General features: G+C 36.5%; 1 protein-coding gene across 12 annotated transcripts in view; it reads left to right on the top strand.

Annotated features, from left to right (window-relative positions):
- Positions 7-15,115, top strand: part of LOC109819595 (CSC1-like protein RXW8) — a 67,700-nt gene continuing 52,591 nt past the window's right edge. For 7 of the 12 annotated variants that reach the window (XR_002241557.1, XR_002241556.1, XR_002241558.1 and 4 more), the window contains exons 1-3: positions 1,612-1,747; positions 5,957-6,292; positions 10,776-10,922. Coding sequence is in view for 9 of the 12 variants with exons in the window: in XM_020385365.1 (XP_020240954.1) it covers positions 6,015-6,292; positions 10,776-10,922 (425 nt within the window). In the remaining 3 variants the exon portion in view is untranslated. Of the gene's footprint in view, positions 143-1,611; positions 1,748-5,942; positions 6,293-10,775; positions 10,923-15,115 lie in introns of those variants that run through there. The other 5 variants (XM_020385369.1, XM_020385366.1, XM_020385371.1 and 2 more) reach the window with 5 other exon arrangements.

Here is a 15,115-nt window from a genome sequence, read left to right on the forward strand (position 1 = left end):
TCTTTTTCGCCGGCGACCCCGGCTGCAGCCAGCCCCTACATCTCCGCCGATTATGAGCTGGGTCACCTCCAACTCCTCCTCGTTCGAGCGGCGATCGGCAACAACGACCCTCAACGCACGAGGAACAAGTTTACTGATTTTGGTGAGTTGAAAATTTGTGCATTTCTTTACATTTTACTGAAAATTTAAGGTCTAAACTATGTTGTTCTATGTTGTGAGGTAAGATGTATGGTTGCCTCTAAATTCTTGAAATATTGTGAAGTTAAAATTGCAAGAGAAGTTAAAATTACATCTTTATTAGTTGAATGTTATATATCATTAGAAACCTATAACTATGACATTTTTGGTCTCTTCAAATTTGTTAATGGAACCTGGTATTGCTCCTTTTTACTTGAATGGTATAGCTAAATTTGAGAACTGAAGTCAAGATCATGGATGACATATTTGAGTTTTTCTGTTTCTCTTTAGATGAATATCCATAGAGGGTAAAATATGTCTCCATCCGCTTGATCCAATCGTCAAGCCTCTCGACGTTGACACTCCCATCATAAACATGAATCTCTACATTGAAGTCGATTTTCAAATTCTGGTAAGAACCCTTACCTCCTTGATGCAAAACAGTCTTGACAATTTCGACCTCCTCTTCAGAATCAAATTCCTCATCTTCCCCATCGGACTCTACAAGTCTCTTCTTGCTTTTCGAAGAAGATTCCTCCTTTTTGTCATTTCCTTAGAAAAGATTGACGAGCTGTGTGAGAGTCGAACCCATTGTCTCCATCTGTTTCTCTAATGCATCTAGTCTTGCTGAACTATCCCCTTCTGTCATCTTTTTCTTCCTTAATCTCTAAACTCATTCCAAAGAAATAAGGATCTCGTTAAGTTTCTTATACTGCGATCGATTAAGGATCATACACAAGATCCTCCCTTCACAGGATCTAATCGCTCTGATACCAACTTGATACGAGTCGTTGGACGAGCACTCTTGATTGCGAAATTATCAAGAGTGGGTTGAGAAGAAAACGATAGAAAATACAAAAACAATTCAGTTTTGGCGAAGGAAAATACATTCTCTAGATTATGAGAATAATAGATTACAAAATCCCTCTCTCACAATCTCTCTAGAATCAAGAACAATCTCCAAATTCTCTCTAAACTCTAATCTCTTGGTTAGGATCTCACCTCTCTGATATCTCCCTGATTGTTTAGAACCCTAAAACAATTCTCTTTATAGATTTTACAACATGGATGGTAAACTTGTAATTAAACAAACCAAAATCAAACAGGAAAACAGAGTCCCAAACGAACCAGGAAAGCTCAGGAAACCGTCGCGGTCGATCGGATCCAACGACAGAAGCTAAAACCCATTAACGGGTTTGGCCGGTCGACCGCACAGGTCGCTACGATCGACCGCTAAAAGTCCAGAGACCTCCCAGAATTTTTTGAATGTTCGCGGTCGACCTCGGCGTCACGTATGGTCGACCGCTGGAAGCTCAAAACGTTTCCTACAGTTTCTTTCGTACTCTTCGCCTTTGCCACCTTCAACGACTTCGTCCATGTCTCTATTCTCAAGATATCATGAGAATCATTTATCCTCAAGCTCCCATGTCTTTTTCGCCGGCGACCCCGGCTGCAGCCAGCCCCTACATCTCCGCCGATTATGAGCTGGGTCACCTCCAACTCCTCCTCGTTCGAGCGGCGATCGGCAACAACGACCCTCAACGCACGAGGAACAAGTTTACTGATTTTGGTGAGTTGAAAATTTGTGCATTTCTTTACATTTTACTGAAAATTTAAGGTCTAAACTATGTTGTTCTATGTTGTGAGGTAAGATGTATGGTTGCCTCTAAATTCTTGAAATATTGTGAAGTTAAAATTGCAAGAGAAGTTAAAATTACATCTTTATTAGTTGAATGTTATATATCATTAGAAACCTATAACTATGACATTTTTGGTCTCTTCAAATTTGTTAATGGAACCTGGTATTGCTCCTTTTTACTTGAATGGTATAGCTAAATTTGAGAACTGAAGTCAAGATCATGGATGACATATTTGAGTTTTTCTGTTTCTCTTTAGATGAATATCCATAGAGGGTAAAATATGTCTCCATCCGCTTGATCCAATCGTCAAGCCTCTCGACGTTGACACTCCCATCATAAACATGAATCTCTACATTGAAGTCGATTTTCAAATTCTGGTAAGAACCCTTACCTCCTTGATGCAAAACAGTCTTGACAATTTCGACCTCCTCTTCAGAATCAAATTCCTCATCTTCCCCATCGGACTCTACAAGTCTCTTCTTGCTTTTCGAAGAAGATTCCTCCTTTTTGTCATTTCCTTAGAAAAGATTGACGAGCTGTGTGAGAGTCGAACCCATTGTCTCCATCTGTTTCTCTAATGCATCTAGTCTTGCTGAACTATCCCCTTCTGTCATCTTTTTCTTCCTTAATCTCTAAACTCATTCCAAAGAAATAAGGATCTCGTTAAGTTTCTTATACTGCGATCGATTAAGGATCATACACAAGATCCTCCCTTCACAGGATCTAATCGCTCTGATACCAACTTGATACGAGTCGTTGGACGAGCACTCTTGATTGCGAAATTATCAAGAGTGGGTTGAGAAGAAAACGATAGAAAATACAAAAACAATTCAGTTTTGGCGAAGGAAAATACATTCTCTAGATTATGAGAATAATAGATTACAAAATCCCTCTCTCACAATCTCTCTAGAATCAAGAACAATCTCCAAATTCTCTCTAAACTCTAATCTCTTGGTTAGGATCTCACCTCTCTGATATCTCCCTGATTGTTTAGAACCCTAAAACAATTCTCTTTATAGATTTTACAACATGGATGGTAAACTTGTAATTAAACAAACCAAAATCAAACAGGAAAACAGAGTCCCAAACGAACCAGGAAAGCTCAGGAAACCGTCGCGGTCGATCGGATCCAACGACAGAAGCTAAAACCCATTAACGGGTTTGGCCGGTCGACCGCACAGGTCGCTACGATCGACCGCTAAAAGTCCAGAGACCTCCCAGAATTTTTTGAATGTTCGCGGTCGACCTCGGCGTCACGTATGGTCGACCGCTGGAAGCTCAAAACGTTTCCTACAGTTTCTTTCGTACTCTTCGCCTTTGCCACCTTCAACGACTTCGTCCATGTCTCTATTCTCAAGATATCATGAGAATCATTTATCCTCAAGCTCCCATGAGGATCGCTAAGCTCATGAAGCAAGGAAGAAGATACACCCGTATCACACTTCCTCTCACATCCTCTCACCGTGAGCTCCTCCTACTGTAGTCCTCTCACTGCTCAACTCTTCTCGAAGATGACTCTTTGACCCCTTCTCCTGTCGTCTTTGGTATTATGTAACGGTTGCACGTCTATTTTATGTTTATGGTCTCTTTAAATCATCAAACATGCACTTTTAGATTTTCTAGATTTTTCTTTAATTTTTTTGAATATTTATACATATCTAAATTAGACCTCTATTTGACTTTGTGCTTTTTACCGTTATTTTTCCGCAATAGTCCCAAATAGTCTTAACGATGACGATGCCTTACAGCTACGCGACGCTATTCACTAATGATAGCCTTGTCTAGCCTAGTTTGCCTCAATCGGCACCTTGTCCAACTCGGACTGCCTCAATCAGCGATCTGTCCATTAAAACACCATAGGTCGTGACTTGCTTAATTCCTTGGTGTACACCATTGGCTAATAAACAACGCAACATAATACCACAAATTATCCAAGTATCATTAAACCAAATCTTCTTATCGTGTGTAGCAAACAACAACAAATCCAACCATCCAAAATACAAATCGATGCCAAACTTTAACAAGCGAAAATATTTAACATGTAAGAGAAAATGAACAGAACATAAATTAAAGAATATGTCCCCACTTACAGGTCTTTTGTAGAACCTAGCCTTTGTGCGATCCTTCAAACGTTGCTTCTAACTTCAGAATTATTTTTGAACATGCTCCCTAAATGAAGTCTCATCCCTTATTTATAGGCATCCTACTTATTATATTATTATTTTAATCTCATGCTTTTCTATAGGATAAGAATGTGCATGCTTATCCATAGATTTATATATTCTTTTATTCTAATGCTTATTCATAGGATGAGCTTGTGCACGTTTGTCCATAGATTATATATTTAGTTCTTAGGCTTATTCATAAGATAAGCTTGTGCACACTTATCCATGAATATATATTTTTTGTATTCCCATGCTTATCTATAGGATAAGCTTATTATTACATTTTGCATAAAAACCCTCTTTGGTTTTATATTTGCATATGCTAAAGTCTTAATTGCAATATAATTCCTAAACTTCTATTTGCAAATGTTTATTGCAAAATGATCAATAAAAATTTTGGATATTACAATTACAATGAAGTACAACATAAAATCCAACTAACAAATAAAATCAAATATTCTAAAAGATAGTCAAATTTAAAATTTAAAATCTAAATCTAAAATATCATAACAACTTTAACTTTATCTATGCTAACTAGTTTTTCAACCAAATATTTGTTATATCTTCAAATTGTTATGCATCACAGGGTCACTTGAATAAGTAAGTTATGGAAAATCATTATGTGGTTAAAGGACATGTCGTCTTTTGAAGATATTGACCTTCCCTCATTCCCCAACTCTTTCTTGTTAGGGACAAATTTTGTAGCCAAGAAGCAAGGTTGTCTTATTATGTAACCACTTTGTGTATGGGTAAAACATGACAAAAACCTTTCATGATTATGCAATGCAAAGATGAAGTATATTCATAATATGGCACTTTTGCAAGAAGTCTGACTCAAAGTCTATATATAGGGCAGGGATAGAATATATATGGGTGTAATTAGGGCTGGTTACACCAACCACTTTTCACTATATATTTAGGTTTAAAATAAAGTTAAATCTGTTAGTGGATTGTGGAGCTCTTCCTATTTATTTTCTACTCAATGTGTGTTTGATCAGGTGTAGTTGGATTTTCCCATGATATTTCAACTAAAACCAAATTTCAACACACATGGTTGGTTAGGTGTTGTTGCAATGCCAAAGAGTTGTTGCAAAACAAAATAGCTTAAAAATAAGATAGCTATTCTTCCTTTTAAATTGAAGGGTCAAGGATGTTGTAACAACATGTCTTGGAACTTGCATGATGCTGCAAATGCCATTGCAACTCCAACTACTTCTAACCAATGACACCCTAGTGGTGAAGACAAGAATATGATTACTCCTGCGTGTTGTATTTTGCTTTAAAAACAATGCTATTTTATTCATAGAAAAGATGCTATTGGAAGCATGGGTAAAAAGTATTCGAACTTCCCATTTTTTAATTTTGATGTGTTGTTAAGGACCAATCGTGCAGAATTTCCACACAGCACACACACACACAAAAGGGGAAAAAAAAGAAAAAACAGCTCACCAAGGAGTTAGCAATACTTATTTTAAGAATTGGTTCTCACCTGAAAACTTTCTGTATTTAATGAAACTGTCAAGCAAGAACATGTGAGAATTCTATGATGAGCCATCTCATGGAGAATGTACACTTTCTCTTCATCACATCCCAATGAATCATCAAACAAGAGGTCATATAGTTTTGAGACTTTTCTTGAGTTCAAAGTTAGGTGTGGAAAACACATTTTAAAAGCCATGGAAAAGGGTACCATTCTATGTAAAGCTTGTGGTATCTAAAGGTCTAAGGGAGCCTCAACATATCAAGTTCCTTTGATTGTGGAAAGGAAAAACCTTTAGTTTGTAACACGATGAGCAGAAATATAATAAGCTATTCAGTTTGATTGCATATAATTTTGTATCATTATGCTAACATGCAAATGCTGCAACAGGACTCTTGTTTATTGTCATATAATGATTTCTCTTGGCTGAAATGTTAGGTAGTGTTCTTAACTAACTCTTGATAAGCTTAAACTTTTCAGTACCTTTTTCGCAGCATTTTGGTAATTGGTTCTTCTGATAGCGCATGAAGATTTTATTGCAGGAAGACAGAGATGAAGATCTCTGCTCTTCTGACTTCTGCTGGCATAAACATAGGCCTCTGTACCCTCTTCTTGTCCCTATATTCGATCCTTAGAAAGCAACCGTCCAATCTTAGTGTTTACTTTGGACGGAGGCTTTCTGAAGAGCACAATCGACGTGACTCTTTTAGTTTTGATAGACTGGTTCCATCTGCTGGTTGGCTAATGAAGGCTTGGAGGACAACTGATGAAGAAATCTTGTCATCAGTTGGTCTGGATGCTGTTGTCTTCCTCAGAATGCTTGTTTTCAGGTACTTCACACTTTTGTGTAAGGTGAATAGTTTGAATACTCTCATAAATCAATTAGCAATTTGTTGTGTATTTTTGTGTGCGCACACGACTATCAGTCTGGTTTTTCCTATTCTTTTTCCTTTTTTTTCTTTTGCAAATCAATACTGGACACAATCAATATTAGGTTGAAACCGAATATAAACAAAATTAGTTGAACCTGTATAATAATGGTGGTGTTTTCTGCAAGCTAGTCAAGAGCGGTATGAAATGGACATGTTATAGGGAACATGGGTGCAAGTATCCGGGTGCTGTGAGTCTCACAAATTTTAATTACTAGCATAGCAGGTGATGTTTAAATACACAGTGACACAAATATATCCACATTTAGAGGAGCTGTTAGCTATCTTACTTCTATTTGCTTACCTATCATGACATTTAAGATAGTTAAAGGCATGAGATGGTTTTGAATGAACCCGAAGCCTTTATTTCAGAACTTTGCGGTTTGACTATATGAAACCTTTAACTTCCAATCTGTTTTATTGAGGGGTATCTTCTCAGGTGAAATCACTACTTTGATATCCTTCTTAACTCTCCATCGAAGTTTTCTTAGACTTATGTGCCGTCCTTTTTGCTCAATTAATGATAATATTATCTCTTAAGTGGTGTATACCATGTATTCGGTGGTCTCTGTTGCAGACACTTTTACCTCAATTGATTCTTCCGTATGTTATTATGAAATAGTTGACCTCTAACATCTTATGGTGCACTCACTTCTTACTCTATCTCTTAGTGTTTTTCTGTTCACTTATCATACCATTTTAATCTTTTGTTACACTCGTATTTGAAAATATAAATATTAAATTGCCCAGATTAAGATCCATAAAGCATCAATGGTCTTATTGTCAAGTCCCATACAGAACACTTACCCTTCTAATAAAACAATGCCCAATTTTCTTTAGGTAGTGCTTAATTGCTTATTTTAGATGTGATGGGGACACGGGTGTTTGTGTGTAGTGTCATGTGTGCATATCCGACATGGCAACAATGTAAAAATGAATGTCTAGGGTAACACAGGGAAAAAGATCAATAGAAATCTATTTACCTGGACATAACATATACAATTGTTATAAATCTCAATTATGAGTATATTCTCTCTGCATCTACAATAAGCATGTTACAGTTACACTGAGACATGGCGACGAGTCATATCATTAACAAATGTTATGATTGTAAAAGTTTAAGGCATATCAAGGAAAAGCTAAGTGGACATGTTAGAGCGTTTCAGAACAGTAGAATTGTAAAACGTCATGGGACAGAGGCCTCCAGGTTCCAGTAGAAAAATCATATGGGCATCCATATTAGAGCTGATAGAATAAGCCGAAGAGAAGATCATAACACATTTACAAAAGAAGGAATTAGGCGTCTGTGTGTGAAACCATCCTTTTTTATCGTTTTCAAAGGTTAGATGCGGTGAGTGAATCCGGTCTAGCCTATTTATCTTTTATCTTTCTTTATTTGGTCTTTTATTCACTACAAACAATTTAAAAGAGAAAAGTTACCGTTCGAGATACTGTTCATCCGATTCCTCATCATTTGCCATTTTATGCAGGATGTTGAAGATTAGTTTTTAGGATTTGATTTCCTGTAAGGATTTGATTTCATTTTAGTTAAGATGTTTTAGTTGGAATTGTTATTTAGTTAGAATAATTAGATATGATTTTTGTTATATTTGTCAGTTAGGGGTTTGTTTGATTTAGGATTTTATCCTGTAAATAATGATGTATTACTTTTGAAAATGAAAAATTAATGAATAAAACTTGACTTTTGAGAGATGATTTTGGAGTGATTCCTCAAGGCGTGAAGCCATGTTTTTTGGATCAGACGTCAATGTGTGAAACCGCCGTTTTCCATCGTTTTCAGAGGTTAGATGCTCAGTGAATCTGGTCTAGCCTATTTATCTTTTATTTTTATTTATTTGGTCTTTTATTGACAACAAAAAAATTTAAAAGAGAAAAGTTAGTGTTCACAGTGTTCATACAAAAAAATTTGACAAAATTCCCATTCAAAGTTCATCTTTTTCATTCCTCATGACTAGTATTTATATTTTACAAATTTAAAAGCAAATTTGCTATGGTCTACTTTAGCAATGAACCAAATTGAATTATAGAACTAAATTAACTAGAAAAATAAACCAAGCAAACAAACTATCTAGAAAGATGAACCAAACAGCAAAACCTTCCAAACTTTGAACTGAAAAACTCAACAGCTTTGATTTGGTTTGTTTGCAAATTTGAACCAAATTGCTCAACCCTAGAGTATGATACGTATTTCGTGTGTGCCTACATGCACTCTTGGAAGATGGGATTTAAACGCATCTGTGTGTAAGGTTCATATATGTCTGGAACGTGGGACGCTATAGCGAATCACAACTTGGGTTTTGTTGTCCCGGAATCACAGTGCGGCATGACTCGCAGTGCAGCGTGACCCGATTCACCAACTCGGGCGACCCAATTTGGAATTCAAACAACTAAAAATTTTGAAGAAATAATTCTTTTTCAAAAAGCATAAACAACAAACAACGCGAGAAATTAAGCAAATAAGGTATGCATAAGTTAGTTGCAGCATGTTTCTTAGGGATCCTTTTATCATTACTGATATCAACTAGCTTATTTCTTAAACTTGATTCTAGCATAACCTTTGATTCTTACTCTTACGTACCGAACCTAAAACGTACCATGTTCCCTCACGTACCATATAAGCCTACCCCATTGTACATGATTCTTAATAAATGACGTACCACACTTCCTTTCCCGTCCCGTGAACCGGAATGAACCGGGTTCCATGCGACTATGGTAAGGCTGTTAGATGAGGCAAACCAGCCAAGCTTTAGGTTGGTTGTGATTGTTAATTTATTTAAATGAGCTTATAAGTTTTCCAAGCTCTGTTCATTAATTTAGTGAATAAGCTTGAAAATGTTTTTAAGGACAGTGAGCCAAACCAACCTGCTGCAGCCCATTTGCAAGTAAGAGTCTGAAGAGCGGAAGAATCTCATGCATCTTTTCGAGCTTTTGTAGCCCATTTTCTTGCTCTGAAGCTTGTATCTTGAGCCTATGCTGAATTCTTTTATAGCTCCAGTCAATATAATATTAGTCAACTATGTAACTTTACATGAATTGAGCTTAAACAAGTGAAGGAACCCTAGATGAATCGATCTTGAGCTGAGCCTAAATGAATCCTATATGAAATGAGCTTGAACACGAGTTAAGTTCAGAGAATCTGCCTTTATGTTCATCTATTTTTTTTATTGAACGTGGATTTGTGATCATGCTGGTTCATTCATCTGTGAAACAAATACGACCAAACTTTACCAAGCCAACCCATACTCATCTTGTGTTTTTCTGCACGCACATGCATGCATACACTTCTGTTACTCTGTCTTTCTTTAAGCACTAATGTGCACGCTTCTGCATCCACTGCATTGGCTTGCTCATCATTAGAGAAAGTCTAAATAATTTCTCTCTTTCATGTCATAATGATAATTTTACTTGCAGAAAATTAGGATTAATTAATTCAGGTAATTTTTTTAGTTATTTTGAAAGGTTAGATGCGTAAATTCTGTTATTTATCATGCATCAAATGGATCGATCCTTATGGTTTTGATTTAACAGAATGGTATTGATCTAGTGTAACATTCAGTCATTTCTGTAGAAAGATCTTGTACGCTTCACCATATCGACTCAGTCTTTCGTAGAAATATTTTGTATGCTTCACCATATCAGCTCAGTCTTTTCCTCATCAGTCTGCAACAGAACTATTGTCATTTGAGAAGGTTAAGTAAAGAGGAATTGCTCAGGTCTTAGTCATTGTGAATCTTACTATGGGCACTTAATTTGGCATGATGATGCTATCCTTTCAATAGTGAAACCTTCCTTTACATCTTGTTTTTTGATTTTGTTGATAGTCTATTACAAAATAACATTTCTTAGTCCGAGTTTTAAGACTGACTACGTCATCTCCTGAGCCAAACAGAAAAGTGTCAGAGGGTTAAGATGCTCATTTTCAGAAGCGTGCATGAAGTGCATAAAACCCTTAACGATTTGGTGATAGACTATAAATTGCTTTTCTCTGTTATCAGCAACATCATCTATCTAGATTTTTATTGTTAGTTTTTAATTGACAAACAACATATTGAGGTACCCAGGTCCCCAATGGTTATGTGGGTATTACGTGACTGTTTAATGTTCAATCATCAAATCCTTTGAATCATTTTGTAGTATGGATTTCTTTAACAAAGTATTTCATTTTTCCAGGGAAGAGGTGGGTTTGGGTGTTAATTGTATTTATATTTCACATCTCTCAGTTATAAATTATAGTTATCACGTTTCAGTTGATGCATGACTTATTTACAGCCTACATTTTGTCTGTTGGTTACATTTTATGAAAAGCATATTGAGTTGTATATTTCTTATTCTTATCATGGGCTTATACATATGTTTTTTGCAGCATTCGTATCTTCGCCATAGCTGCTGGAGTGTGTCTATTTGGAGTACTTCCTTTCAATTATTATGGAAATGAAATGACACACACAAAGATTCATTTAGAGAAAATAGATGTATTTAGCATTGCAAATGTCGAAGATGGTTCTCAATGGTAATGCCCGAAACTTACCTGCTTGATGACTGATTGCTGCTAAAGATATTTTGATGTTTCCATTTAATTAGACTATTGTTTACAGACGCAGGTAATGTTGTGTACTGCACATGCAATTGTGAAGACTTTTCATGTCTTTTTACATGCATAAATATTCAAATATGTTTATACTTCTTTGTTTCTGAGTAGCTGTCTGAATTGGTGGTTCTATTCAGACATGATTATTTACACCCAACGCTGTGCTTGTGAATCTGGGTCATGTTTCTCCAGGTGACTCCCTGCGGCTTCTTAAAGAGTCAGATCGTACTACAGGGATGTTCAATAACCATTTTCTCTATACTTGTATTATATCCAAGAAAGTAATAGACTCATAGGACATGACTTCTTCTGAAGCAGAAGCACATGCCCATTTTAAAGACTTCAAGGTCCCTTCTTGCATGGATGAGTCCAGTTCAGAAACTTGTGTGGCAGTTCTAATTTGAGTCAAATTTAGAAAGATAGCTGTTGATGTTAAGTGATCACATAGTCAATAATATCCGCAGTTGGATGAGGTTGTTGAGTATTGATGATGGACCGCTTTCTTTCCCGACTTTGTTCTTGAGTTGAGTAGCTAAAGCCTGCACAAGTAGAAACTCGTGAGAGGATGGTGACTGGTTCCCCCGTGGTTCATTCGACTATCAAGTCAGCTAGTGAGCTTGAGTGGGGAAAAAGAACTATGAGTTCTTGTGTGTGATATGGTTCTTAGAAACTGATTTTGCAAAAAAAAACCCGAATTGAATCCGGATCCCCCCTTGAATGAGGGAATAGTACAATGTATTTATAGTGGTACCGGAAGGGCAGAACCGTTATTGTGGTCGAGCACAGGATGACGGTGAAAAAATATGAGCTGACGGCTGCGTCAGCACTCGCTTCACAGGTGTCGGCTGGCGACTGGAGGAGAGATCACGTCGGCATTAAATAAGAAGTGACTGGAGGTATAGCGGTGCTGACGTGGTCCGATGATTCATAAAGAATATCAGGGCTAGATGTATGATGACGCCTGCCAAACATTAAATACGATGCTGACACGTCAGTGGAAGAGGCTCGATACAGAAATTATCCTCTAGCTTCGCCGAAAAGTAACGCCTTTCAAGTCGATCTCAGGGGAGGGGGGAGGGGTGTCGAGCAGTTGGTCGAGTGAGATCGTTGCGAGTCGTCTTCGACAAAAGGGGACGACAAGTACCGCCTTTCGAGTCGACATGAGGGAATGTCGACTCGACAAGTCGGCTGAGTTATCGTCCCTGCTGGTCTCTGGCCTCGAACTTTATTGGGGCATTGCATACAGATGTACACCTATCCTTTGCTAGCAAAGGGTCGCACTTAGGTGGTTGGGAACACCATAATAGTAGCTATTTTTATATGGAGACCATCTTAAAAAGTACGGGATTCAATGTTGCCTCGGATTAAGGTTTTAGGTCTACCATTTAAGGGTTTAATAAAAAGCTTAGGATTTACTTCCAGAGCACGGGGTTAAATGTCTACAAAAGTGAATCCTTGGACTTATTCGTGTGACTTAATCTGTGATTTGATTACCATTTTTATGACTTAGAAATTCATCATATCGAGTTCATTTCTCAATCGGGTTCATTTCTCAATGTGGATAATATATTCTAGTTTAGGAACTTAATGGCCATCTGGAATTTGATGGTTTGCTGATTGGTAAATTGCTAATACTTCTGCTTGTCCATATAAGCTGGCTATGATTTGAAACATTTTTGGAGGTTAACAGAAGTTGTATTAGCATATAAACCGAGAGTATTTACGGTGCCAAAGAAATTGGGCAAGTGTTAACAGGTCTCATGGATACGTGCTTGTATATTCATTTCTAGGTTTCTGTATACATTTAATTTGGGACGTTAACGTCTCAACTATGTTAAGACTAATGGTGAAATAAAAATTCCCTATATAAGTCATTATTTTACCTTGCTTATCACAACAAGCCATAAATATAACGTAGCGCCTAGAAATAGGATAGACATTCCTAAAATTTTCTTCCCCTACCTAATCCCTAATTTCTCTCTCCCAGTGATGACTTCCCTTTGTTTTATTCTTATCCAAACATGAACCCAAAACTTAATCCTGTTTCTTTTCTCCGTTGCTATTACTGCTGCAGCTAGCTGCCTTTTTTCTTACTGTTATCCAATTCAAATCTCTAAATTTTCACGCATTTCACTCAAACAGAAAATCAATGAATTATGCTTTCCTTCATAAGTTTCTTTCCACACTATCTCTGTTTTCCCTTTTCAGTCTGCCTCTCTTAAGAAATCTTAGTTTTACTTGAAAATGAGAAAGGTCAGATTTTTTGGCTTTGATTTGGTCAACAATGAAAGATTTGTGAATTGTAGAGAGGTAGGAGAAAGAGAAAAGGGTTTAAGAATTTTGAAGAAGTTGTTTTTCTCTATTTCTTCATATGACAAAAGATTACACGACAACCTACTTAACCCCATCTCACTATTGGGTTCTCGTCCTAGCTGTCCATGTTGCTTCATGATAACTCACAATATGTGGGTCACATGATCTAATTATGTTTAATTTAAGCATGCAAACAGATACTCAATAAAATATTTAACAAAAACTAACTAATCATAGCATTAATTCTATCAATTCCTTTTAATGTTTTGTCCTTGCATACCTATAATATAACAAACTTAAATTTCTTTGGGTAGTGTTTTGTTGAAGATTTCTGCCATTTGGTCTTGAGTCTTCACATGCTGTGCTTCAACTTAACCATCTTCCGCTGCTTCACGAACAAAATGAAACTTGATTTTGATGTGCTTGGTGCATCTATGGAAAGTTGGATTCTTTCATTGAAGTGGTGGATTTGTTATCGCAAAAGATCGTTGTGACTCTCTTTCTTCTCACTAATGTCTTCAAGTATTCTTCTCAACCCTATTACTTGTTTTGCTACCATAGTGACCTAAACATATCCAGCATCGGCGGAGGATATTACTTCCATATCTTACTTTTTTGATGCCCACGAGCTTATGCAGGATTCAATATGAACACATACCTTGATATGCTTCTCTTATCCTCTGCATTTTCGGCCTTATGATTATTACAAAACCAAGAACTTTGGCTTTGCATTTTTATTTGGACATGAATCTCAACATCCTTTGCGCATCAACAAAGTGATTCTTGCTTGGCTTTTGCATGAGCTGTAGCAACAAACTTGAAGCATACATCATGATGTCTCATCTTGTAGTAGTAACTCCCAACTGAGCTTCTAAAGATTGATGAATCAACATCACCAATTGTTGTAAAAATCTGAAACAAGCGCCCCAAAAGTGTTCAAAAAAGTGGAAGCGGCAAGCTTCGCTCAAGCCCAAAAGTGGCTGAAAAACGCTTTTGACGAAAGTGGCTTAAAAACAGTCTAAAGTGGCTTAAAAGCGGCTCAAAGCGTTGTAAAGTAGCCCAAAGCCGCATAAAAGTGATCTACAATGGCACAAATAGCACAAGCTCTAGAGTTAAGTGGTTGAACCACTTTGCATGTTTTTTTTTTCACATTTGCATGTTTTGTTTCTTTTTCCTAAAAGGATTCTACTTAAAATTCGGAAGAAACTTGGAGCAATATAATGATGATTGTATTTTAATATGATGATTGTATTTTGATAGGTATGTTTTCTTCCCTTTAATAATTTACATTAAGTCATTTATTTTTTGAATGTGTGATTTGCATATCAAGCTATTTGTTGTTTTATCACATTACAATATGTATATTACTTAGGGTTTTTTTTTCATGAAAATCACCTTTAAAATAGGTTGAATCCATAAAAGCCACCTTTGAAGTTTTAATATTAAACCACCTAATAAGCCGGTTTAGTTTTCAATCAACCACTTTTGTCAAATTCTGCTCAATTAATATGCAAATTGCCCAAACTACCCTTATTAGCTACATGTGCCTACCATGTGTTTCCCAACTACACGTGTAATCAATGGGCGCGGCTTGGGTAATTAAGGTATTGATTGAGCAAATTTGACAAGTGGTAGATTGAAAACTAAACCTGCTTATCAGGTGGTTTATGTATTAAAAAAACTTTAAAGATGGTTTCTATCAATTGGATCAAATTTAAAGGTTATTTTCATGAAAAAAACTCTATTATTTTACAATATTGCATTAATCTAAGTATTGTTACATATCTATTTCATACTTACTA

This window comes from Asparagus officinalis, chromosome 8, assembly GCF_001876935.1.
Source record: "Asparagus officinalis chromosome 8, Aspof.V1, whole genome shotgun sequence".
NCBI classification, from domain to species: domain Eukaryota; kingdom Viridiplantae; phylum Streptophyta; class Magnoliopsida; order Asparagales; family Asparagaceae; genus Asparagus; species Asparagus officinalis.